The sequence below is a fragment of the Leptinotarsa decemlineata genome, unplaced genomic scaffold (genome assembly GCF_025532065.1).
Source record: "Leptinotarsa decemlineata unplaced genomic scaffold, Ldec_3_MD MMD2_tig00078346_RagTag_RagTag, whole genome shotgun sequence".
In the NCBI taxonomy this organism is placed as follows: domain Eukaryota; kingdom Metazoa; phylum Arthropoda; class Insecta; order Coleoptera; family Chrysomelidae; genus Leptinotarsa; species Leptinotarsa decemlineata.
Genome location: NW_027412724.1, coordinates 1,155,802 through 1,181,966, shown reverse-complemented (window position 1 = coordinate 1,181,966; position 26,165 = coordinate 1,155,802). Strand labels below are relative to the sequence as shown.

Sequence of the window (26,165 nt, the reverse complement as noted above, 5' to 3'; positions counted from 1 at the left end):
CAAACAGCCTGGTTAACTCATTCAATAAGTATTGAAGAGTTATTTGCCTTATTTCTTCGTTCAACCCAAATAGTACTAAATTGTAAAGATTTATTATTTCTTTCAATAATTTCAACCTTACTTGTGTTTCACTAGACATTATAGCTAGTTTCACTAGCTATAATGGCGTTTTTCAATTCTTGCTGAAGAATAATCTGTACAGCTGCATCATTCATGACACCGTATGATAATAAATTATTTATTATACTTCGCAGCTTTGTCCTCAGTTATTACAATTTGACACAAGTATTAGGTTTGACTGTTCACGTTTTCGTACAAGTTGAAAGAAGTGCAAATTTCCTTTATCGGCAACCCCGCATTCGTCATCCAGTGCTCAGCGTATCGAGAATCGTAGCAGATTCATGTCATTTTGTTTGATTGAAAGTGAAAGTGATAGAAGTGCGCTATGGGTAAAACAAGGAAATCGAAACGAGAAATAAAACGTAAACTACAATCGAAAATTAAAAAATTAAAACGGAGAATTGAAGAATATTCATCTTCAGAAAGTAAGTAGATATATTAATTTGTTTTAGATTCTACAAGGACCACAGACAACATTGACCGTGACAAACTTTTCAAACGGCATTCCGTTTAGTCAACAAAAAACTTTCCTTCGGAAGGTTTTAATTGTTGAAGAAGTGCTGAAATCGGAATTCACATGGATTGCATGTTTTTCAGTAGCACTAGTCAGAATTCACATGAATTTCATTGAACTAGCTGCTCAACACGTCACGAGCAAAAAATGAAGACTGTTGTTGGCCCTGCCTGCATATGCAATGGCCTATGGGACTCGTAAATAGTGACACGTATGACTTTTTATTTGCATAAAAGACATATTCACGCAAATAATCAGCTGCTACGCAATTGTTTTCAGCATTACCTCACTATTTAGATATGACTCCATTCATTATCTTTACAGGTTCAGACAGCTCCTCGTCATCGGAATTTTCCGATACCGTTAGGTCAGAGGAGAAAACCCCTAAAACTACTGAGAGGCCAGTAGGTACACTCCCAGATACACACCCCGACATCCTATCAATTTTGGGTTGTGATTCCAATTCAGAAGGTCCTGAGGTGCATGAACAGATTGCCAATCGTTGGACTTCAGTTATTAACTGCGGTATCGACAAGGCTGAACGAAAAACTCTAAATTCATTAAGTGATAAAATACCTAATAGTAGCAATAAATTGAAATATGCTGTTGATGTAATCTCTTTTGCTATTCAGAGGTTTAAACAAAAGTGTGTTTTCTTCCAGTTAAATTTCAATATTAGGTACCTGAATGAATTGAGTATTGGATACCTGTATCAATTACTTATTGGTTACCTGAATCAGTTGCTTCGAAGTGCTATATAAAAGAAGTGGAAAATTGATGCATACATTCAGTTTGTGGACAACAAGTCTTACTAATTTCGAGTTCAAAAGTCTTCCATAGAAGTAATTTGTATTGAAATAATGGAAGGATTCATAGTATATATTTCTTCGACCATCGAAATTGGCGGAATAGAAGATTCAGCGGAGAACGGACGAGGTTATAATTTCATCAGCGATTCTTCGACCATCGAAATTGGCGGAATAGAAGATTCACCAGATCAAAGCCACTGGTGGTGTTTGAAGGAGTTTTCTGAAGAAAATGAGGATATTGGCGGAATAGAAGATTCACCCGAGAACGGACGAGGTGATGAATCCTTTAGCGATTCTTCGACCATCGAAATTGGCGGAATAGAAGATTCACCCGAGAACGGACGAGGTGATGATTTCATCAGCGATTCTTCGACCATCGAAATTGGCGGAATAGAAGATTCACCAGATCAAAGCCATTGGTGGTGTTTGAAGGAGTTTGCTGAAGAAAATGATGATATTGGCGGAATAGAAGATTCAGCGGAGAACGGACGAGGTGATGATTCCATCAGCGATTCTTCGACCATCGAAATTGGCGGAATAGAAGATTCACCCGAGAACGGACGAGGTTATGATTTCATCAGCGATTCTTCGACCATCGAAATTGGCGGAATAGAAGATTCACCAGATCAAAGCCACTGGTGGTGTTTGAAGGAGTTTTCTGAAGAAAATGAGGATATTGGCGGAATAGAAGATTCACCCGAGAACGGACGAGGTGATGAATCCTTTAGCGATTCTTCGACCATCGAAATTGGCGGAATAGAAGATTCAGCGGAGAACGGACGAGGTGATGATTCCATCAGCGATTCTTCGACCATTGAAATTGGCGGAATAGAAGATTCACCCGAGAACGGACGAGGTTATGATTTCATCAGCGATTCTTCGACCATCGAAATTGGCGGAATAGAAGATTCACCAGATCAAAGCCACTGGTGGTGTTTGAAGGAGTTTGCTGAGGAAAATGAGGATATTGGCGGAATAGAAGAATCACCCGAGAACGGACGAGGTGATGATTCCATCAGCGATTCTTCGACCATCGAAATTGGCGGAATAGAAGATTCACCCGAGAACGGACGAGGTGATGATTTCATCAGCGATTCTTCGACCATCGAAATTGGCGGAATAGAAGATTCACCAGATCAAAGCCACTGGTGGTGTTTGAAGGAGTTTGCTTAGGAAAATGAGGATATTGGCGGAATAGAAGAATCACCCGAGAACGGACGAGGTGATGATTCCATCAGCGATTCTTCGACCATCGAAATTGGCGGAATAGAAGATTCAGCGGAGAACGGACGAGGTGATGATTCCATCAGCAATTCTTCGACCATCGAAATTGGCGGAATAGAAGATTCACCCGAGAACGGACGAGGTGATGATTTCATCAGCGATTCTTCGACCATCGAAATTGGCGGAATAGAAGATTCACCAGATCAAAGCCACTGGTGGTGTTTGAAGGAGTTTGCTGAAGAAAATGAGGATATTGGCGAAATAGAAGATTCACCCGAGAACGGACGAGGTGATGAATCCATTAGCGATTCTTCGACCATCGAAATTGGCGGAATAGAAGATTCACCCGAGAACGGACGAGGTGATGATTTCATCAGCGATTCTTCGACCATCGAAATTGGCGGAATTGAAGATTCACCCGAGAACGGACGAGGTGATGATTTCATCAGCGATTCTTCGATCATCGTGATTGGCGAAATAGGAGATTCGCCCGATCAAAGCCACTGGTGAATTTCGAACCAGTTTGCTGAAGAAAATGAGGAAATCTATGCCCAAATACAAAAAACAGGAGTTCGGGCATGGGAGAGTATATTCGAAGCAGAATTTTTAGACAGAAATTTTGTATTTTCTGAAAGTGGCTGACACACAATTTTGTATTTCATTTTGAATGAAAAGATTATAAACAAGACCATAGGTTTGCAAATATTTACTATCACTTTCCCAACATGATATAAAAACTCCGAGAAGTACAAGTAGAAACGGATTCATCAAATTGAGTGCCGTTATATATTCGTTGTCATGTATGGGTTATCCTTCTAAAATAATCTAGAAGCTTATGTAATAGTTTATGCTGTAATTGGCAAACTGAACTACGTGTCTATGTATCCAGTGCACATCGTTTCATTCAATTATAGTTGATATTTTGATATAACTTTGAGTAATAAGTTCAGTCGGCATGAGTATACGCTTCATCTAGCCAGCTGCGCATAGGTTTTTTTCTCATTTTTACAAATTGTCCCAATTCGTCCTAATGCACATGCTAGTAAAGAACGTCGCATAATCTGACGAACATTGTTTTTCAGAACGTGTTTCTGAATTTTCAAGAGTAATACAAAACAATAATGGTATTTTCATAAACAGCGGTGCATATTATTTTTGAAATATCAAATAAGCTATTCGTGAAACATTATTGATGGTCGCCGTGCTTAGATATCTTACGATAAAAGGACAGAAATGGAAAACAGAGCCTCTGCTCATTAAGAGATAAAATACCTAATTCAACACACTACTAAATCGGATCGAGTCATGACATCATCCTCTTTTCGCGAAAATCAAAACTATCTCAAGTATGCCTAATTCAATCAAGTAAGCTGTTCAGATATTTGATAGATTAAAAAGTGCTTTTTATATAAAGTTTTGAAAATTATAATCAAAATTCAAAAATGTTGGGGATTTAATTGAAAAAATAATTAATAATTATCAGTGATGATTTCATCAGCGATTCTTCGATCAATCGTGATTGGCGAAATAGGAGATTCAACAGATCAAAGTCACTGGTGCTTGGAACGAGTGTGCTGAAGAAAATGAGGAACTCTATGCTCGAATGCAGGAAGCAGGAGCTCGGGTATATTCGAAGCAGGATTTTTAGACTGAAATTTTGTATTTTCTGAAAGTGACTGTCACACAATTTTGTATTTCATTTTGAATAAAAAAATTATAAACAAGACCATAGCTTTGCAAATATTTACTATCACTTTCCCAACATGATATAAAAATTCCGAGAAGAAGAAATGGAGTCATCAAATTGAGTGTCGTTATTTATTCGTTGTCATGTATGGGTTATCCTTCTAGGGTAATCTCAAATGTAGAAGCTTATGTAATAGATTATGCTGTAATTGGCAAACTGAACTACGTGTCGATGTATCCAGTGAGTAACCAGTACACATCCTTTCATTCAATTATAGTTGATATTTTGATATGATATAATATTAGGTGGTAAGTTCAGTTGGCATGAGTATACGCTTCATCTAGCTAACTGCGCATAGGTTTTTTTCTCATATTTCCAAAATGTCCCAATTCGTCCTGATGCGCATGCTAATAAAGAACGTCCCATAATCTGACGAGCATATTGTTTTTCAGAACGTGTTTTTGATTTTTAAAAAATAATACAAAATAATAATGGTGTTTTCATAAATAGCGGTGCATATTATTTTTGAGATATCATCATTGATGGTCGCCGTGCTTAGATATCTTACGATAAAAGGACAGAAATGGAAAACAGAACCTGTTCATTAAGTAATAAAATACCTAATTCAAAACACTACTAAATCAGGTCGAGTCATGTCATCATCCTCTTTTCGCGAAAATCAAAACTATCTCAACTATTCAATCAAGTAAGCTGTTCAGATATTTGATACATTAAAAAGTGCTTTTTATATAAAGTTTTGAAAATTATAATCGAAATTCAAAAATGTTGGGGATTTAATTGAAAAAATAAATAATAATTATCAATGAGGATGAAATATATTATCTGTATTTCACCCACTCAGCTTTTACAGCTTATGATATCATAAGAAATTAACAGCTTCACTAAAATGTGTGTTTGAAAGAACTGAACAATGCAATTACAAAAGAGTACATTCAATTGTTACTTACTCAGGCCTCAAGTATGCCTGATGTGATACATTAACAAGAGAAAGAAAGTTTTTGACTTTCTACTACTCCATCTTGATACAAAAAACAAGGATGAGGGAATCTTCCAAGGAAAGGAAGGAAGTAATCAAATTTAAAATAAAATAAGTAACTCTATACATGGATGTGTAGATCATGCAAAGAAGTAACTTTCAGACACAAACTGAAAGAAAGTCCTCCTGAAACAGCTACTTTCATATAAACATTGAATTACACGAAAGAAACAAATACTTCTATATGAACAGTGAATTATACAGAAGATACTTTTCTCTACTCAGTTTGTATTTCAAACATTCGTTGTGGAATAAAAATCAGATTTTCACATGAGTTCTACTTCAAATGAATGGTAATAAATTGCACTTACATGGAACACTGTCACCCTCACTGATATACACCGATGTTTCGCCTTAAGACACTTGCCACAAGGCTCTTCAGTACCAAATTGTATAACATTATAGAAAATACATCCTTGTTTTTTTGTATCAAGATGGAGTAGTAGAAAGCCAAAAACTTTCTTTCCCAAAAATTAATCACTCCTAAAAATATAACCCCTTCAATTCAAATAACAAGAGCTTTTCATATAAAATATGTGCTCGGTAACAACCTAGTCTATGGAACTCTCCATCGCTGATTTCATAATCCTTGTAAGTAAGATTAGTAGGGATCCAAACAAAAAAATCAAGAAAATGAGAACCAAGATCATTAACTCTTTCACAAACCGCGTTTATTTTGGTTAGGAAAACTGTATGTATTCCTCTTTTCCTTCTACCAAACACAAAATTTTGTATTATGATTGCAACAGTTCAAACTGAGGTCGAACTTCATCAAAGAAATGAACAGTCTACATTGAACAGTTTGGAAATACTGATTAGGCAATACTGATTAGGCAATAGAACATGACAATATTCCTTTTATCAATGCTTTCGTCTACCAAAAAATTATCGATCATAGATGAAAATTTGTAGACCATCATCTCCAAAGTGACGGAAAGAGCTGTCACAATGTGGATAAATGTTACTGGAAAGCATAGTTATTCCTTCACTATAAAGAAACTAGTCACAATCTAGTTCTACATATGGGTATGCTAGAAACATTGGCAAGCCATCATCATTAAATGGAATTTCTTTTTACGTTTCAAAGTTGTTTAATGTCCCAGGAGCAATCAATGATCAATGAGGACCCGATACAAAATGCTGCTCAAATCTCAGCCTCAGTGAGTCTCATTCATTTTCAACTGTCTGAACTTTAGATTGTTCAATAAAATGTGTTCAGTGGCACCTCTCTTCTTTTTCTTTCAACTTCAAGGGGCGAATTGTTTTAATCCCCCCACTACCAGATTGACACGCATAATTGAGAGTATTCCTATTTACTGGGAAATATAGTTTTTGGCTTTCTACTACTCCATCTTGATACAGAAAAATCTGGGAATCTTCCAAAGAAAGAAAGGAAGTAATCAATTTTACATAGATGTGTATATCATACAAAGAAGTAACTTTCAGACACAAATCTGAAAGAAAAAGTCTTTCTTCTATATATCTATATATCACATTAAAAATCAAGAAAACATGTCAATTCACTTGAACCACGCAACATGAAAGATAAATGAATATTCATCAATTATATTTGACTTAAAAAAACAGTAGAAATATATTAACTTGATAAAATCACTCAATCAAAATCTGGTCAGTTGATCCCAAGTTGGGATTACATCAATCATTCTACACTTTTATAACAACGCTTATGTTATGATCGATGCAACAAGTTCCGCACTGATCAAAGTCGTAAATTGGCTGTGCTCTAACATTTCATTTGTTTTTTCGCAGATAATTTAGTGCACATAACGCCGCCTAGTTTATTGGGACTCTCGACGTACCTCAACAATCATTCACCGGCGATCGCCAAACCTGTTGCGAGTAGGCCGCCCCATTTCAACCCCCATCTGCTCCTCGCGGCGCATTGCAGGCCGCAACCCTATTTGACAGGTAAGTCAACTAAAGTGAGGAAAGTGTGTGAAAATGAGGAAACAGTAATGAAATGTACAGTGTCGGACTGAATATACAGCCGATGTGGCACTTGCCAGCCGGGTCCTGACCTGCGCGAAACCTCGACCTTACCTCTCCTTGCTGAAGACTTACATGTATAATGTCTCATATATATGTATCGGTTGGTTTCTGGGTTTTTCCGTGGCCTTCTTTGGTTACAATCTCAAAATGTTTCAACTGCAGAGCGGCAGTCATCTTCAGTAGCGTGGTTGAAATACTCCTTCGACGTATCAACTAAAACTGAAGCTCTCATTTCTGCCATGCCATTTATAGTGCTGATTTTTCGCGCACACTCTTTAATGACAGGTTCGCGCGTACTTACCGCGCGATTTCGTTGACATGTCTCCGTTTTGGCGCCTTTCAATGCCGTGTGCCACATCTCTGGTAGATATGTTCGTTCTTCCTCTCTGTTGAAGTTCGCTTGGTGTTTGTGTAGAGCACATACATACTTAGAGAGATAGGTAGAATTGGAACCTCTGACGTAAAATGAATCTTTAGAACACTTTTCCGACGTCAGAACAAAATACTACTTATTCTCGAAGCGCATGTCACTATCCAAGATATCATCATCAGGAGATGACTAGAACAAAATGTTTCGGCTAATTTATTGTTTCGATTTACACCTAGACTGACCATCACATTACGTGAATTAAATTAACTCTCAGAATAACTTATTATTGTTCTCAATGTTACTCACCTGTTATGGTGAGTAATCTTTTACCTGTTTTTTACCTGTAATTATAACGTACGAGAGTTCACAGCGGATTGTTTGGAATGGGACCTTGGTCCCATAGACATAGATTTCAATCCAGATGTTTGGATTCATAATAAACTTTCGAATGCATTTTAAAACCTTTTGTCATATACTGGTCAAACATTGCCCACTTATTTTGTCGCCATTCTCATAGGCATATTGAGCGACACAATACTTCCCTGGCCTATTGAAACGAATATATGAAACATGTTCCGTAGGTGTAATTTAAATCAAATGGGTAAATCATAAATTTTAAGTCTTCAATTTATGGAGACACTCTCTCTATGTGAGATTCTAGAATTGAGAATTATGAACATTCTCTGACTGTCAAACAGAGTTGAAATCTTCCTCTGTGTTTTCTGATGTAAAAATCGCTAATTACTTCATTACATGTCCATTCAATGTTTAAATTTTTGATTAGCTTATTCCTAAACTCAGGTAAAATTGAATTATTAGTTATTGAGTAGGTGGAACGTCATACGATTCAAATTTTTATTGTAAAAAGCACTAATTAGGTAGGATTCAGTCGGTATGAAAACGCTTGAGGAAGCTATTGTATAGCGAAACACTTTTGCGGTTTTCTAAACTGTTTAGTAATAATCTCACAATGAAGTGTCACTTGAATACGTCAGATAGATCAGGAGTATATAAGTTGACTTGTGATTCTGGCCCAAAACAAAAGAACACAGGAGTAGTTTTTTGAATGTAAAGACCAATTCCAAGTATTACATTCGAAATATAAATGTTTGAAACTCAATCTTTTGGAATGTTTGAAAATCAATGTATTAAGGAATAATCACCAAAACTTTCATTCGGTTGCCATTTTTCATTAAAAATGCCATAATATAACGTCTTAGCGTCACAAGACAGAAAATTATCCAATTCGAAACAGTAGTCTGTGCAAATTTATAATTTACCGTGTTTTTGTGATTTATTGGTGTTATTCAAATGTTGATTGGTTATACTATAACAATTTTCAATTGAAGGTGATTCATTAGCAACGTCGCAGTTGAAGTGACCAGCGGATAAATCTCTTACCAACTCTGCAGGGGCGTACCAAAATAATAATTACGCAAAAATTGTTATAGTAGGTGGCGCTACCTGGTGTCAATGGTGAAACTGATTACATTTTCTTATTATACCTAATACAGTACGTCAAAAAAACAGAAAAATTTACAAAATATTATTATGTTTCTTTTATATAGAAAGAGAACTACAAAGCAAAGAAATAATTACCTATATTATGCTTATGAAGTTTCAGAATCCATTGACTCATCCGAAGAGGAATCCCCAGTCACACTTAAATCTATTATTATTTGGTCGAAAACAGTGTCTACCATCCCGTCCAATCTTCACATTTTCTCTTCTTCCTTGATCACGTGGGCATCACGTTGGACATCAGAAATTTCATATGTCACGTTTTCACGAGCCACGTAACCCTCAATTTGAGCCCAGATTAATTCTATCGGGTTTAATTCGCAATGGTAAGATGGAAGTCTCAAAATGGTGATGCCTTCAGCACGAGCTATTGTATCCACCACATGCTGGCGATATCTGTCACGATGCTGTTTAATGACACTCATAAACTCGGCCTTAACCATGTCCTCGGAATATGGAATTCCTTTTTGTCCTAACCAACTCTGCATGTCTGCTTTTCTGGTGGTCATAGTTGGCAGCTGTTCTACTAATCGGCATTGATATGAAGCGTTATCCATTACTATTACCGGATGGATGGATGGATTGGATGGAAAAATTAGTGCACTATCGTCTAAAAAGCCATTCTCGCTACCTATATGGGCGACAGTTAGTCGTTGCCCTTTATCCGTTGGTCCGCGTAACCCTGTTGATAAACCGTCCACAAATGCTTGACGATAACTAGTTACAGTAGTATCTTGCCAGATCTTAGATACTGTGTGACCAGCATTCGCCCACGTTTCGTCCAGATAATAAATCTTTTTGTGAGCAGAACGCATTTCTCTAATAGAGCGAAGATATCTCCGTCGCCATGAGACAATATCTTCTCTTTCTATTAAGACAGATTTACGGGATCGTTTGGCATATATAAATTTTAAATCTTCTTTTATTATTTTCCTTAACTTCTCTCTGCTCATTTTTGGAATGAGATCATTATCCATTTCCTTTGTCCTAATGGATTCGAGGGTAGGCGTTTTATTCTCAAAACCGAAAGAATGAATGGTATAGCGTACAAAATTTTTCTGGTACTCGTCCAATTCAATTTTTTTCTACCACGACAATGTACTTTTGAAGCTTGCACAATCCCAGTCACCTTTTTTTCACGTACAATGTTCAATTGTCTACACGGATATTCCCGTTAAAAATGAATACTGGGCTACAGCTTCCACTGTACGGAGTATAATTTTTAAATTTTCGAACACTGTACAGACAATCTGTTTTTCTTCTAACGCCATAAACTTCCATTTTCTTTGTACATTACTTAGACCTGCTACGGCATCCATCTTAATACTATAAAAATAATAAAATTCAATCATATTATTCAGCTATTTGTCAGTTGTTTACTTACCTCAAAAACTATTTTAAAGTTAATGTATTTTGAAAAATACTTCATTGTGAAATTTGTAATCAATTATTTTTATTTTAATGCATAAGTTTGAAAATATCCTTATAGGACGAAACTGTATTAATGTTAGTTACAAATAAAAGTGGTAAAAAACCTGAAAGTTTCATTTCTCATTTTTCATGATGATTTCCTACCACGTAGGAACGGCTACATCCATCAATAAGTAGAGAGCAACAGAGAATTAAAAGTTTTTTATTATGTAAGCATGATACTATATCAAGTTATTATTGGGCATATATCACAAAAACATTTTGTGATCAAATAGCCCACCATCTCCAATGAATATTCATTTATAAACATTAGTGAAATTATTAGGCTATTACCACCGACAACAGTTTTTGGTACAAAAGATAATTAAATCTGAAACGTTTTCTATCAAAAGTATAAATGAAAATATCTGTTAATGTTTTTACATATTATTGCATACAATCTGAGACAAATTTAATATTTCCTGTCAAACTAGATAACAAATTAACATGTACCAATTAATCTTAGTGTCGACCCCTGTCTCCGGATCTCAATCTGCCGTCTTTCCTCTGCCGGGTACGTTTCCATGGGCTCACAGTGGAAGAGGGAAGCCTCGTCGAGGGATGATGAGGCGTGCCGTCTTCAGCGATCTACAACGAAAAGGGTTGGAAAGGCGGTTTCAGATCCAGAAATACATCAGCAAACCTGACAGGAAGAAGCTCGCCGAGAAGTTGGGACTGAAAGATAGCCAGGTAAATTTTCGAACGAAAGGACAAATTATAAATTACACAGAATGTTAAGTTTCGATACTGTTATTTACTGGTATGCTGTTGGCAACAAATCCGATGTTGTCGTATTGTATAGTTCAAGTAAACGATATAGTGCAACCTACCTTCCAACAGTTCCCCTTTGATAATATAGTTAGGGAGCTAACTGATTTTGTTATTCAATAATCATTTCTGATTATACAAGAATCACAATAACTATATTACATAAATATATGTAATATAGTTTTTGTGTAAATATATATATATATATATATATATATATACATATATATATATATATATATATATATATATATATATATATATATGTATATATATATATATATATATATATATATATATATATATATATATATATATATATATATATATTAATAGATCACTTTGCTCTTGGAAGTTTGAGTATTTTGCATACAAAAGTAAAGATGCTGGAAAATATTATTTATTTTCCTTGAGTGAATCAACCTTTCGGGATTATATTAATAATATATATATATATATATATATATATATAATATATATATATATATATATATATATATATATATATATATATATATATATATATATATATATATGAATTTATTTCCACCATTAATATGGAAGTGTCCAATCTCCATATAGTCTTTTTCAACTAAAATTACTATTTTAATCCTTTTCTGCCAGTCTTCTTCGGTAATATACTTCTTCTTCAACTAGCTCTATAACCTTCTTATCAAATTTTGGAAAATTATTTTTACGCTTGATGCTTTGTTTCAATTTTCCCGAAATCAACTCGAAGGGATTGAAAACACAAAAGTAGGGAAGAAGTCTCAGTATGGCGTGTCCATGCTTTTTCACTTTTTCAAATGTTTTTGTTTGTAAAACTTCAAGTAGTTGGTTTTTGATATACTTATCTTCAAAATACAAATGATTATCCATTAAAAAACTTTGTATTTCATCTTTCTTCGAATTTTTATTCGGTACTTCAATTAGCTGTCGCGAATGAGGAAGCGTTGTCAAGAACTATTACACTATTCGCATCCAAATTTGGGATCAATGTGTTTTCAAACCATTTCTCAAACCATTCCATGTTCTTATGATAGTCAACATTGCAGTCCTCAAGTTTTTTTCCACATAATTTCAAAGAATTTGGAACCCATCCTTCACTTCCTCCGCAATGCACAATGATTAGTCGCGATCCTTTGTTTGCAGGCATGTTAGGCGTACACATTCTCGAACCCTCAGTCCTCTCTTTCGTAACTGTGTTGTGAGTGTCATACCAAGTTTCATTCAAATAGAAAATTTGCTGTTGTTCTTGTCTATATTTAGTTATCAGTTATAAGTATTTGTTACGCAATTTCACAATTCTTCTGCTTTCCATACCTGTTTGACGTTTGTTTATTATTTTATATCTAAATCCTAGTTTTCTACCCAATTCTGAAGAGTTTTGTCACAGCAGCTCACGGAAATATTCAATTTCTTCCTTATGATTTCATTTGTAGGAATCTCATTGCTTTCGTAACAGTCGTATATTGTTTTTTCAATGATTTTGATAATTCCGTATCACATCACGTCTTGCGTTCATAAGGTTTTTTACTATTTTACGTACAGTTGAGAAAGGAATTCCAGTCAAATCTGATGTTGCTTGTAATAGTTTGTTTTCCTCGAAACCAAACTTGAGATGTAGATTCTTATATACATTGAGACATACTCTCTTTTGTTTCACTAGTATCTCTTTTTCGCATTGTTCACCATCGCTATTGGAATCACTACACAGGAAAAATTCTGCGTTGTTATCACACTCGTTATTACTATTAGTACTTGTCCAAGGACGTCACATTTTAAAAAGATAACAAAAATTTTAAGTAATTATAACTGCACCAATATCGAATTTCAACACTCAAATCACGATCAGTTCCTGAACTGAACATTGACGACACTCCACATTATATTCGTCACTGTAACATGACTTCAGCCAATTATAAAACTCGGTTAGTAAAAATTATCCAATACGAACCGCCAATTCTTCAGTTCACGTGGAGGAGTTCGCAGCGGCATTGTTTTTCTGTATTGGTTTTTCTGACCTTTAAGATGCCGATAGCTTTAAGTATTCACAATAAAGGTCACTTCGACTATACAAAACATTCGATTATTTATGATATGACAAATTCAAAACAAAAATGAAAGGGTGTTTGTGCTTTCTTTGTGTTTAATTGTGAAATTGAAATTCTCTAATTAGAACAGCGGTATCGAAATAAGTGGCAGTCTTTTGTATGCAAAATACCCAAACTGCCAAGAGTTTTTGCTAATCATTTGTGATTTATAATGTTAAAATTAATTATGAAAACAGTGTATTGAGTTTTGTTATCTACCATCCATTTGAATAAAAGCTCAGATATTTCTGTTTGTTCTGTATCTCAAGATGTTGTAAATTTTTTTATGTTCACGCTAGATTTAAAAAAATAAGTTAATACTCTCTTTATCTATAAATTATTCGTAATATACTTTTTACCGTAATATCATTTTTGACAGTAATTAAATAAGTAGATAATACAAAGTGATCTATTAATACATGACTCATAACATTTTTACAAATTCAATCATTTTTTGACATTCTGGTTATAGTGTTCTACAAAATTGAACTTAATTTTGTAATGACTGGCATATTTATTTTGTATGAACTGTTAACTAGAAAGGTCACTAACAAATAAAATAAAATAATGAAGTTTTGAGCTTGCGTCACCCAATATTCTCATTTTTATTAAAATTTTCTAAGCACTTGGTTACTTTTCGTTATATCAAAAGTAAAAGTTAATTTTCTCATTTTATTGAAACACCTGTTATTCGGCCGTTTCGTTTTCAAAAAACTTTAAATCACTACGTTCTTGAAAATTAAAATTTATCGATAGTGAATTAGAAAGATTTTTGAATTCTCAAGGAAAATTTATTATCGTGAGAAATATTCAAACACAAATTCAATATTCAGCTTATTAGAAAAAAGTAAATTGCGTTCATGTTAACTATTGTACACCGGAAATGTACGAGTACCCCGAGTATGATGCGAGGGTTAGTCATAAGCTCGTTCAAGTTTGGCCGCAGCGGGGCGATTGTTGGCGCTAATGTCATTATCCTGGTATCAAACCAAAACTCAGAGAAAGAGAAAACACCTTATAATAATAATAATAATAATCGTCTTTATTGTTACCCAGCTGTAGTTACATACAAATATTTAAATAAATTAGAGAGCTAGTTGCTGACATAACAAAAGGCGAAGTTCAACTTAGTTAGCACAAGTGCTACTGAGTTGTTCTTCCACTCAACCTCAAAAAGATTCTACCTAAGCTGAAACAAAAAAAAAGTAATACATGAAATAAAAAAAAAAGATGGGATTGTTCCAATATCTATTTGGATGCTGGAGAGGACGTCCTTTACTAAGACTTATTCTGGTCTCATAATGATGAAAAGTGTATAGGGTTGGGCAGTTTATATTTAAAGTTGGCTTTCGAACAGAAGTAGTTTGAATCTTTTCCGTAAAACAGAAAGTTCTGAATTTCTTATTTCTTTTGGTAACAGGTTGATCACTTGGCAAATATTATAGCTAAAAGATCGCTTGAAAAATTCAGTTTTAAAACTAGGTGGGGTAAGAGTACCCTTGAATCTGATGTTCAGATTGTGAACATCAGTACGAAAAGTGATTTTTCTGAACAGATAAGGCGGCGTTTTGGTTTGTATAATTTTGTTATATAAATTAGCAGCATTCAATATCCGTCTATTTCCCATTGTGATCCACCCCGTATCCCGTAACTTATGGGATATTCTTTGATATTTCCTAATTCCGTGAATGAACCGTAGACACGAATTTCGTACTTTCTGTATTTTCTGAGCATACTGTTTGGTTAAACATGGCCCATATAAAGTATCCGAGTAGTTGAAGCACGATAAAACCAGTGCATCACAGAGAGTTGGTTTCGTCTGCTTCGTGAGTATGTGTCGTAGTATTGATTTTTTTATCAGACAACTTTTCGATTATGGCTGAAAGGTGATAATTCAGTGAAAATAAATATTCAAAATTAGGTAACTTCGATTCAACCGAACGCGACATCACTACCGATCACATTAATGATCAATAAAATACACAATATGGCAGAAAATTATAATAATTCATTTTTAACATCAATCTGTAAATTACAATAATTAGAGACTTCTGCTAAGACTCCGTCATTTTCCATAAGAAAGTGACTTTTATTAACAGATTAAAAAGCTTTTTCATTCTATTCTAGGTTTTAGTAACTAATTATTTTCTAATATAAAATGTGAGCTAGTATCTGAATAACCCTCGTACATCCAATTTTGGAACAACTGAACTAATGAGTTATGTGAAATCAGTCAGTCCAGTGAAGCGAGGATGAAAACTTAAAATCAATACCTGAATAATTTATGAGTGCACAAATTATTTGTTCATTTGTATAAGAGCAATATTATGTCCCTCAGATTATATTGATACACCTCGGAACAAGAGATAGTCAGCTCTAAACTTGTATAAACCTTTATGACACCCTGAGACTTTTCTCAAAACCTACTTATCGTTAGTATTCGCGACTACAAATATTCCAAGGTCAAAGGTAAAAAAATCGATTTATTGCAAATATCTCGTTTTCTATGGGTTTTATGATATTTGTTATATGATAAATATTGTAGTATTTCTAGTATTTCTAAAGTGACACAACTGAAAAATCGATATTTTTGAGTTAAGTCTATGAAAAAAATCGGTAAATATTTCTTTATCGATCATCTGAACTGTATCAAGTTGATACAGTATCATCTAAACTGTATCAAGTTGATACAATTTAGATGATAGTATCAAGTTGTATCAAGTTGATACAGTTTAGATAAAGAAATATTTAGTCTTAACTCAAAAATACGGATTTTCGAGTTGTGTCACTTTAGAAATACTAATGCGATATCTTGAATCATTTTCGAGATAGAGGGCAGAGTGCGCGTAGTGTTTTACTAATTAGATTATCATTCGAGGTCAACCTGTATTCCCGACTAAAAACACGCCGTATGAAGTTTATAAATTATTGATAAATTTGTAATTCTGAATAATTTGCATTTTTTATTCATCATTACCTTTTCATTTATATATTTTTTTCGTTAATTCAGTATCAACTGATTTAATTTAAGAAATACTTGAATAATTTTTTTATTTGAATCTTATTTATACTAATTACTTCGTAACTAAATGAAAAAAAAAAATAGAATTGTCAATTAATATTTTCAATGAAAAATACCATTCCATACATTTATGAACGTTGAAAATTGAAAAATTGAATAATACTAGAAATTAGAACTACTAGTTCTGATTTAAATTTTTTTAAATCGCTGTAAAATTTCAAATTCCTCTGTATTCTCGTCTTCAACGGGATTGGTCTCCAGTTTCCAGGAGTTCGGGGTCAAAAGTACCGGCTTGATGGATATCACTCTGTGGTGAAACATCAAGACGAACTTGTCCATTCCACTGGCCGCAAGCTGAAGAGCTTTCCGGTATCCACATCACGAACCACTACCATTCTTGTAGTTGCAGAATATTGGGTTGAGCAAATCCTCTGAAGCTGGTGGATTCATTGTCATAATAGGTTCCAGGAATTCATCACGAATTATCCAACCCCAAATCAGGGATTCTAAATCAGGCCCTAACCAAATCTACACTAGATAATAAACACGGTTGAAGTGTTGGTGAGCTCTGGCACCCTTTGGTGGAAGATTTGATAACTGCACAGGTTTATTCAGTTTTGTTAGCTTGATAAACTGTGCATAGCGATACAGTTCTCAGAAGAGACAAGTCTATTTCAAATAACCTTTTGGACCTCTTTCTTTCAGTTTGTATCTGAAAGACAATTCTAACCAATTACTTTTTTACATTCTTTGAAAGTTTTCCTAATTCATTTCTTTATATAATGTTAGAGAATTAGAAAGCCAAAAAGCTTTTTTCAAAAAACTAATATCTCCTGAAAATATTCCTTTTTGAATTCAAATATGATTCTGAGCATGGAGAAATTGATACACACTGAACACACTGATTTGAAGTGAACAGAGATTGAACCATGTCCAACTTGGCAGTTATTTCGTGTGAGAAGCTCACTAACAAACTATCTACCAACCGACTAGGAAGAGCTACGTAATTATGACCAAAAAAGCTCCAGAAATTATGATTATGGCCTTAACGGAGTACTCAAAATATTTATTGAAAAATGTTCTCTCACTAATGTCAATAATTTCTTTCTCCACAGTGAAATGTTCAAATTCGGGGTTTTGAGTAACATATGGTATTTGTTGTTTTCGGGAATAGTTCGTCGTTCATTTCAAGTCAGATTAACATTTTTTCAGCATGAACACGACAAACACTGCTAAACTCATTCAAAATGATGGATTCAACAATTCCAAAAAATTACTAATAGGTATGTCATACGTAACCTCGAAAACATTATCAGTCTTCTCATAGTTTTATTCAAAGTAAATCAAACATAAACTCCATGGAACATGATATTGACTTTCACCATTGGTACTGATTTCAAAGATCTGCAATTCTAACTATATTATAATCAAAGCTGAGCCAATAAAATTATCAAATTATTTTTCGCTTTTCGGGATTATTGACCATGGTTTATTTTAAGTGAGTTTGTCAAAGTTTTACCGATACTCTTCGAGAGAGAACAAAGAACTATTTCTTAGACGTCTCCTGAGACCTCGAAAGAGTCTTTGTACTCCTGAAGATGTCAACCATTTGTGGATGCGAAACAGTGAGAAACTCATTCGAACCAAATGACGGTCAACATTCAATTCAGTATCATTCAATTTATGTTTAAATAATGAATTTGAACTAGAACTTGAAGTATTCAGAGCGTTTAAAATAATCTATGTTTTACGACTTGTTTGTTTAAAATCAATTCATCTGTTGCTCTTTTCCGAGCAACCTCGAAATACTTTTGAAGAGTAGTCTTGTAGCATTAAATAAAATTGGCCAATGTTTGATGAAAATCCATTTCCTAAAACAGTTTGCTATGAGTTTAGGTAGTAAAGGTTTACAAAACCGCAACACTCATTTTGAGGGAGTCAATCGGTATACATTCAACATACAGATAGCCCACACAGCGAACTCGCATAGCACTTGTCCCAAATTTGAACAGAATAATTTTTGGTAATCTTGGAATCAGATAGAGCTCAAATAAGTCCCATCTAATAGCTGTTTCATCAGTGAAACTAACAACTGGCAACCGACTGACTCAACTTAATTTCTAATCTTTACTACACATATGTCACTATGAAAAGCATCTTTCTTGGTTTGATTATATAAATTTGTCCAGAATCAAAGAGTCGATCTTCGTTAAATGCCATCAAATCAAAACTTATAGTAGAACTTCGAAAAGAAAAGTATGTATTACAAATAACAATACCATGACTATAATTCACCAGAAAGTCTTGTACTATTATTTTATAGTCAAGAAAAAGCCCACTTCATTCAAAATTGATTTCTTGCCATAAACTTTCAAAGTGTTAGCAGACCGATTTGTAGGATATCCAAACATACAAAGTAATATATCTTGAGCAGTTATGAGGGTGAACCGGGGTAAATATTCGCATCCGTGAATATCGTGTTTTTAAATGGAGATGGAACTACCCCTTGTTAAGGGTGCCATCAAAAACATATGTCGCAGATCTAACGCAGTGGATAATATAATAGCCGAGACTTTTGACTAAGGGGAAGGAATCTATTACGTTTCTCTGTGATGTGTCATCGATCACAAACATCGGTTGTGATACAATGAGTTATTATTTCATTGGAAACATTTGTTGATTGTATTAGTTTCGGATGCGTTGAAAATTTGGAAAGCTGAAACTGACGTCGATTAGTTTTCCGCTGAAAAACGTTGTTCCGCCCTTTTCGCATTTTCATTCACTGGGTAAGTCAGCAGGATCTTGCCAAGTTGGTATTTGGACTAGATGGTAATGGAATGAGATCAGATGAAGAAAAGTAAGATTTTCAGTAAGATCATTGGAATATATGATTTGATTCCACTTTACATAAATAAAAAATTAGAAATGGTACACATATTTTTTAATCATTCTGAAAATGTGAACGTTTGCATTACTACATGATCTACTTACAAGTTGCTTTTCATTATTCATATCTAGAAAGAATGACCACGAATGACAGAAAGGTATGAAGGATTAGTTAAAATAAAAGGTAATTTCAAAAACGATTTCAAGTAAAAATAAGCACAATGATCTCAGATCTCAGTAATAAATTATCATCTGTCAAGGATCTGAAATTGAATAAATTCAAAAAAGGGGCTAAAGTGGTCCTAGGTGAAAAAAAACTATAACAGAATCAGTTGCAGGCACAGTATACTTGAACAACGAACCGTTATTAAAGTCAGAAAGATACCTATATGAAGATATTGGACATACTAAACTGCATAGCTGTGCTAGTTATTGTATCCGAGTTGATATAACTGATCTCTAACTCAGGAAATTTCAAGAAAAATATTCAGTTATGATAATTTCAACTCCAATGCAAAATTGTGATAACCTCGCCTCTTGTAATCCTGAGACTAATCATTAACATTTTTTATTGTGCTTTAGAAGACCTAATGATGAATATATACTTACACCATTAGTCTATCGATTGAAAGAAATCGTCTCAAGTATTCTAATGTCGCTATTTTTCAACTTACTCTTTATCCCTTCAAAAAGCATGGAGATAATAACCAAGTTTGTATCACAGAATCAAATTATACTCCTAGATCAACAAAAATTTGTCAGAGCTGAATTCTCTATTAGGAACTTGCTGCTGAAACTACTGATGACATTGATGATCCCCGATGCCAGACCTATATAGACTTCGACAACGCTTTTGATGAAGTTTCTAATGAGATACTGATGAAGGAAGATTCCCAAAATGGCTAGTTTTCAGCCATTTTGGGAGTATATGAGTTTTAGAGTAAAACTGGACCATTTATTTTCCTCCAACATTACTAATGGTGCAAGGAGCTCTATCCTCGGCTAACTGCCGACCTACTGACTAGCCATCACTTCTCTGAAAGTATATTCACTTCAACTACTCTTTCAGTTGTAGGTATGAATAGTTTTAACTTTCATCAGACATAATTACACAAAAAAAGGCATTTTATTTGTTCTATTCACTCGCTCACTAAATTGTCGTTGGGATACCAAAAAATGACTATTAGTAATAGATATTATTCAACGAGCGAGAAATATGGCTTGCAAGAATAATAATAAGTTTATCGACGCGAGCTTGACGTAAAAATTTATATTTTTCGAAAGTTCCTCACTAAATAACAAAATGAGACTTACTAGAAACTTAAATAGCTTTATATCACGCCAAGTTGTAATTTGCTTCTTGGAGTAGTATAATGGCGTAATATAATTCTAAGTGTAATAAAGTTATAATTCGACTGAATCTTAGACATGGAGGTGAGGAATAGCATTGAGGTATATGGGGTACAAGCCCGTACTTATGTGCCCATTCAACCAGCCGATTATTAATGAAAAAGCCAAAAGACGGAGACTAGATGAGAGATTGTAAGAGTGAATTTAAGGAATGGGAAGAGTAATTTTTTTTTCGTTTTCTTCATAATCTGTAATCAAAATAATGTCGAAACTGACATGTCTAAACCACTTAGCTGTCAGTCTTGCAGTGGTAAAAAATCCAGAATTGAATGTCAGTTGCAAGAGGTTTCAAATATAAGATACTAGCGACCCCTGCAGCTCTGCACGGGTACAATTTTTGTTTTGTTTAAGGACAAAACACAATCACTTCAGGAAAGTCCTTAAGGTGCTCTCAGAGAGGTGCCTGTGCACCGGCTGGCGTCCCAGTTGGAATATTTAAAAATCCTTTCTTATTGCACATCTACAATATAAATCGAACCTACATACAAAATTTCAGCCCCCAAAAAGTATACCAGTACGGAGAAAAAGTGTTGAAAAGGTAACTTTGTTATTAATATACAAACTGTTAGCGTGTTCTATTTGAAAAAATCGCATGAATTTCAACTGAAGTTCGAAATAAGGCCTCCCTGGTGTCATAAGTTTCTTTTGAAACTTTTTTATAGGTTTCTTTTCGCATTATCAATACATTGAACAAATGAGCACTGTTGGTTCACCCGGTCAATCTGAAACAGTTTTCTTATTTTTTTTTCATCCCTGATCCTTATTTGGAAACTATATTGATTACTAAGAAATAGATTGATATTTTGATATATTTGAGGGTGTCAAATCGCTTTTTATTTGGCATTGACACAATATTTAAAAGAACTCTCTGTAATATTTTCCTTCTACTGAAGAGATTATGAAAAGTCTTGTATCATCCTGAAAAATATTCAAGTTAAATCAATTACATGCAAATCTCTTGAGAAAAATTCAACGCAATCTCATTTCATGGTTTTCTGCTACGGAGGAAAGTACATTTTACAATTTTAAAAATCAGCCTCTGTTACTTTCAGTACAACTCATAACTATGGAAAGATACAGACACTCTGTATTAGTATCTTTACTAGTGGAATATCTGTTTTTCATTAACCCATCTGCATTTCCATAACAATGAAATCCGAAAGAGCCGCGGGAAGGGGGAAACCGTTTTCCCATTAAACAATCAAGGTTTATCGTAATCATAATTAAAGACCATTAAATTAGATTTAATCGCAAAGGAACTGATTTAAACGAGTATTTAAGAGCCCCTTTTACGTTGGAAATGCACCCCTAGATCGTAAGGCGGACCATCGACGAAGATTATATAAGAAAAGCGACCAATAGAAAACCATACATCCCCACTTCTCGAGAAAAAATGCCGACCGTTTCTCTCAGATGTACACACAAGGGATGAATTGCTATTGCCACCCCTTTCGAGTGGAACTGCTTGAAAAACTTTCCGAATGCCGCGCAATGAAATTTGTAATACCTCTCCATAGATCGGGTGTTGAACTACTTTTTGGTTTTTGTTTCTTTCATTGATTCGGCCTTTTGACGTTTCAATTTATAGAGGTGATTTCGGCGTTAGCATAGGGTGATTCGGTAATAAATGTTTATTTATTCTTCTATGGCAAGAAGCATGATGTGGTTCTTTAATATTATAACACTATTGTTATAATATGAAACATGCATGACATAAGTAGTTTCGAAAATCCTAAGAAAGAACATTTTATATGAGAGTTATAGAGTGCATTTCAGTTGAAACGAGCCACCATGTGAAAGACAATATGTTATTGAGTCGTCAAAATTGTTGTTTACACAGGTATAGATATACGTCACCAGAAAACTCTTTTCAGAATCTGTTGCTAACTACTTCAGTTACCAGTTGTGTTTCTATTATACGAATAAGCACCACCATAACAGTATCAATGTATGACTCACAAATGGAATGTTATTGAAGTTTTTATAAGTATTTCAAACTGTCGACTGGTCATTTCATTTTCCTTGTTTTTTATTTCATAATCGTCAATATTTTTTTTCATTGCAATTTTGTTGGTCTCACTCCAAACAGTTGTTGGACTACAGTAGGGATGAACTACGATGTCTAACAGGCCTTCTTACAGGTCACTGTCATTTGAATTATCTTATGCAGTGACTCGGACTGTCGGAAGACAGTGTGTGTCGCCTCTGTTTGGGAAATGATGAAACACCAGAACACATACTTTGTGCCTCCCTCCCCCCATCAGGTTTTTAGAGTTCAGCAGAGCCTTACTCTCACCATCTGACCTGAAAGACCACTCACCATACAAACTAATCGGCTTCGTTAAGAAGCTGGGTTTATTTGGTTGAGTGTGAATAGGTGACAGCCACAATAAACCCTTGCGGGGTCGAATAAACCTACTCACTCTGAACCTAACCTAACCTATCCATCCTGTCCTTTTTTGCAATTCTTCAAAATTGTAGATCTGTTTCCCCCATTTTTTCTATGTGTGGAACCTAGTTGTTTATTTCAAATCGCTCTCGTTCATCTTATCTCCAAATTGATTTATCAGGTTGTTTCAGAAGTTCAGTCGGGCGTCGTCGTGAAGCAGAATCGAACCTCTTCTGTTGACCAGTGCCGGCTGCTGCCGACGCAATATTTGTACATCTTGTCGATTTTTTCACAATGGGACTCTGATGTGATGGTATGGTCCGGTTGCAGAAAGTTTTAGCTGCTGACCATCATACAGGAACCATGGTCATTGGTATCCAACCACTATCCTGAACGTCTTGTGTATCCACTTTTCATCATACGTGACGATACAATTCTGAAAAGGATCGTATCGGTTGCGCAATAGCAAAGAACAGACCTCGAAACATAAGAACATGACAATTTTTGTCGATCGTTCAAATCATGGAGCACAGACTTTTCGAGCTTTTTGACCTTTCCAATACATTTTAAACCATCAAGAATCGCACGAAAGCTGACGCTCAGTTCTTCCGGGTTTCCACGCAAGGTCAATCTCCACCAGACTTCCCAAATCCCCGTTCTGGATTACTGTAGGTCGACAACTTCGGAGCTCATCTTCGAAGCTAAAATCTCCGGAACAAAATTTCGCAAACCGACGTCGATCAATGCGTTCATTAACACCATCATTGCCATATAGCATGGTTAATTTGTTTGGCTATTTTGGCAGCCATTGCCATATGCCTGGTTAATTTGTTTTTCTGTTTTGGCAGCGCTTTGGTTCACTTTAAACCAAGCTGCGACAGGAACATAAACTGGAACTAAGAGAATTTTTCACCGTCCGGAAGGACCGCCTTGATGCTGTAAGATGAGGTGGGGTGATAAGAAAATGTATCGCACATACGCAGATACCCCAGCAACGAAGCAGCATTGAACATGTTGGTGTCAAGCTTGCAGATGGTACCCGTGTGTTTGCGGTATACAACAAGCTAGATAGACGCTTCACTCCGCATGATTTGGACAATCTGTGTAGGTGCTGGTTGTGGGAGACCTCAACGCCAGAAGGCGTGAGTGGAACTGTCACAATCGACCTAACACCAATGCCAGGACGCTACTAGAGTATTCTCTGAACAATGAAATTGTCATTGAATAGCCCAAGGATCCGACACAATATCCTTGGAATGGTACGTCGCCCTTCACGAGTGACCTCGAACTTAACAGAAACGTTCGGGATCCGGTCGAGCTGGTCATTGTGGATAAGCTGAGCTCCTACCACTGTCCGGTGCTCTTCAATCTCAACAGGGCCAGACCAACAACAAAAAGGGTCAAATATGACTACAAGAGCACGAATTGGTCTGAGTACAGAGCCTCCATGAACAATTTCACCGTTATCAAAAGTAACATCGATAGGGATGATATTATTGAAATTTGTGAGCAATTCGTTCAGAATATTCGAAGATCTTGAAACGTCTCTACGAGGAAGGTCGTTGTGAAAGGCGATCGAGATATTCTTCCGCTTGATGTTGTCGAAGTCATTAGGCGAAAACATCGGATGATCAAGGACTGGCAGAAAACGCGTGACCCCCGTAGCAAGGATCAAATGTTGAGACTTGCTGCAGAGGCTGACGATCGCATAAGAGAGTTCACCAACATGAAGTGGAAGGAAAAACTCGAAAGCCTTAACGTCCACGATCACTTTTTTGTGGAGGATGGCCAAAAGACTGAATAACCGGTCTGAAGCCATCCCGGTCATAGAGAACGGTGACGTGCAGGCGGTGATGGATCATTAAAAGGCTCAGTTGTTCGGAAAATACTTTGCCAGTATCCACCGAATTAAGCCCGACGTCTGTGGATCACGGATGTCGAGGAGGTGTTCGCAACCATTAAGCGCCTGGGGAAAAATAAAGCCCCAGACGTAGATGGGATTGAGATAGTTCTACTCGCAGTCTGCCGCGAAAGGGTGTTGTACAACTAGTACATATAGTTAATGTTATAATCAAACACTAACACTACCCAGACTGTCTTGAGCACGATGAGTAGATAGTGCCCATCCATAAGCCTGGAAAACGAAAAAAATCGTATTCATTGCTACCGCCCGGTCTCACTACTCAGTGCGGAAGTGAAGGTCATTGATAAGATTCTCTTGAGTAGACTTTTTCGCCTGGAAGATTTGATGGAACTCATTCCCGAGGAACAATTGATCCGGGTTGTTCACGGGGTGAAGGAAGCCTTCAATCGGTGGAAGAATACAGTTATGGTTCTGTTGGACATAAAAAGCTTTCGATAGAGTTTGGATAGAGGGATTTATCGCCAAGATGTGGTCGGCAGGCATGCCCTTATTTGTGATTAGGATTCTTCAATCCTACCTGAGCAACCGAACTTTTCGTGTGAGAGTGAACCAAACCACATCTATATAAGAATTATCCAATTAAAGCAGGTGTTCCGCAGAGGTACTGCCTTTCACCGCATTTGTACTCTCTGTACACGCAGGACTTTCCTATGAACAAATGTCGATATATGCGCATTCGTTTTCGAGCGAGGTGGCGAAGCAACAGCTTCAGATCCACTTTGACGGGTTGGTCGTGCCGTACTTTGAGCGTAATAACATCGATGTTAACCGTAACAAAACGGAACTCGTCAACTTCTCGAAGAAATTTACTAACGTGAAAATCTTCGGGAAGTTACGAGTCAAGGCTAACTGAGTTGACGAGCAGAGAAGCGCGCGATATCTGGGAGTTAT

The 26,165-nt window shown here is 35.5% G+C and overlaps 1 protein-coding gene across 1 annotated transcript in view; it reads left to right on the top strand.

The window, feature by feature from the left end:
* The window catches only part of Dbx (homeobox protein Dbx), a 60,784-nt gene that overhangs the window by 20,040 nt on the left and 14,579 nt on the right, over positions 1-26,165 (top strand). Inside the window, exons 2-3 of the mRNA XM_074185728.1 lie at positions 7,182-7,340; positions 11,249-11,472. Coding sequence (XP_074041829.1) covers positions 7,182-7,340; positions 11,249-11,472 — 383 coding nt within the window. The remainder of the gene's footprint in view (positions 1-7,181; positions 7,341-11,248; positions 11,473-26,165) is intronic.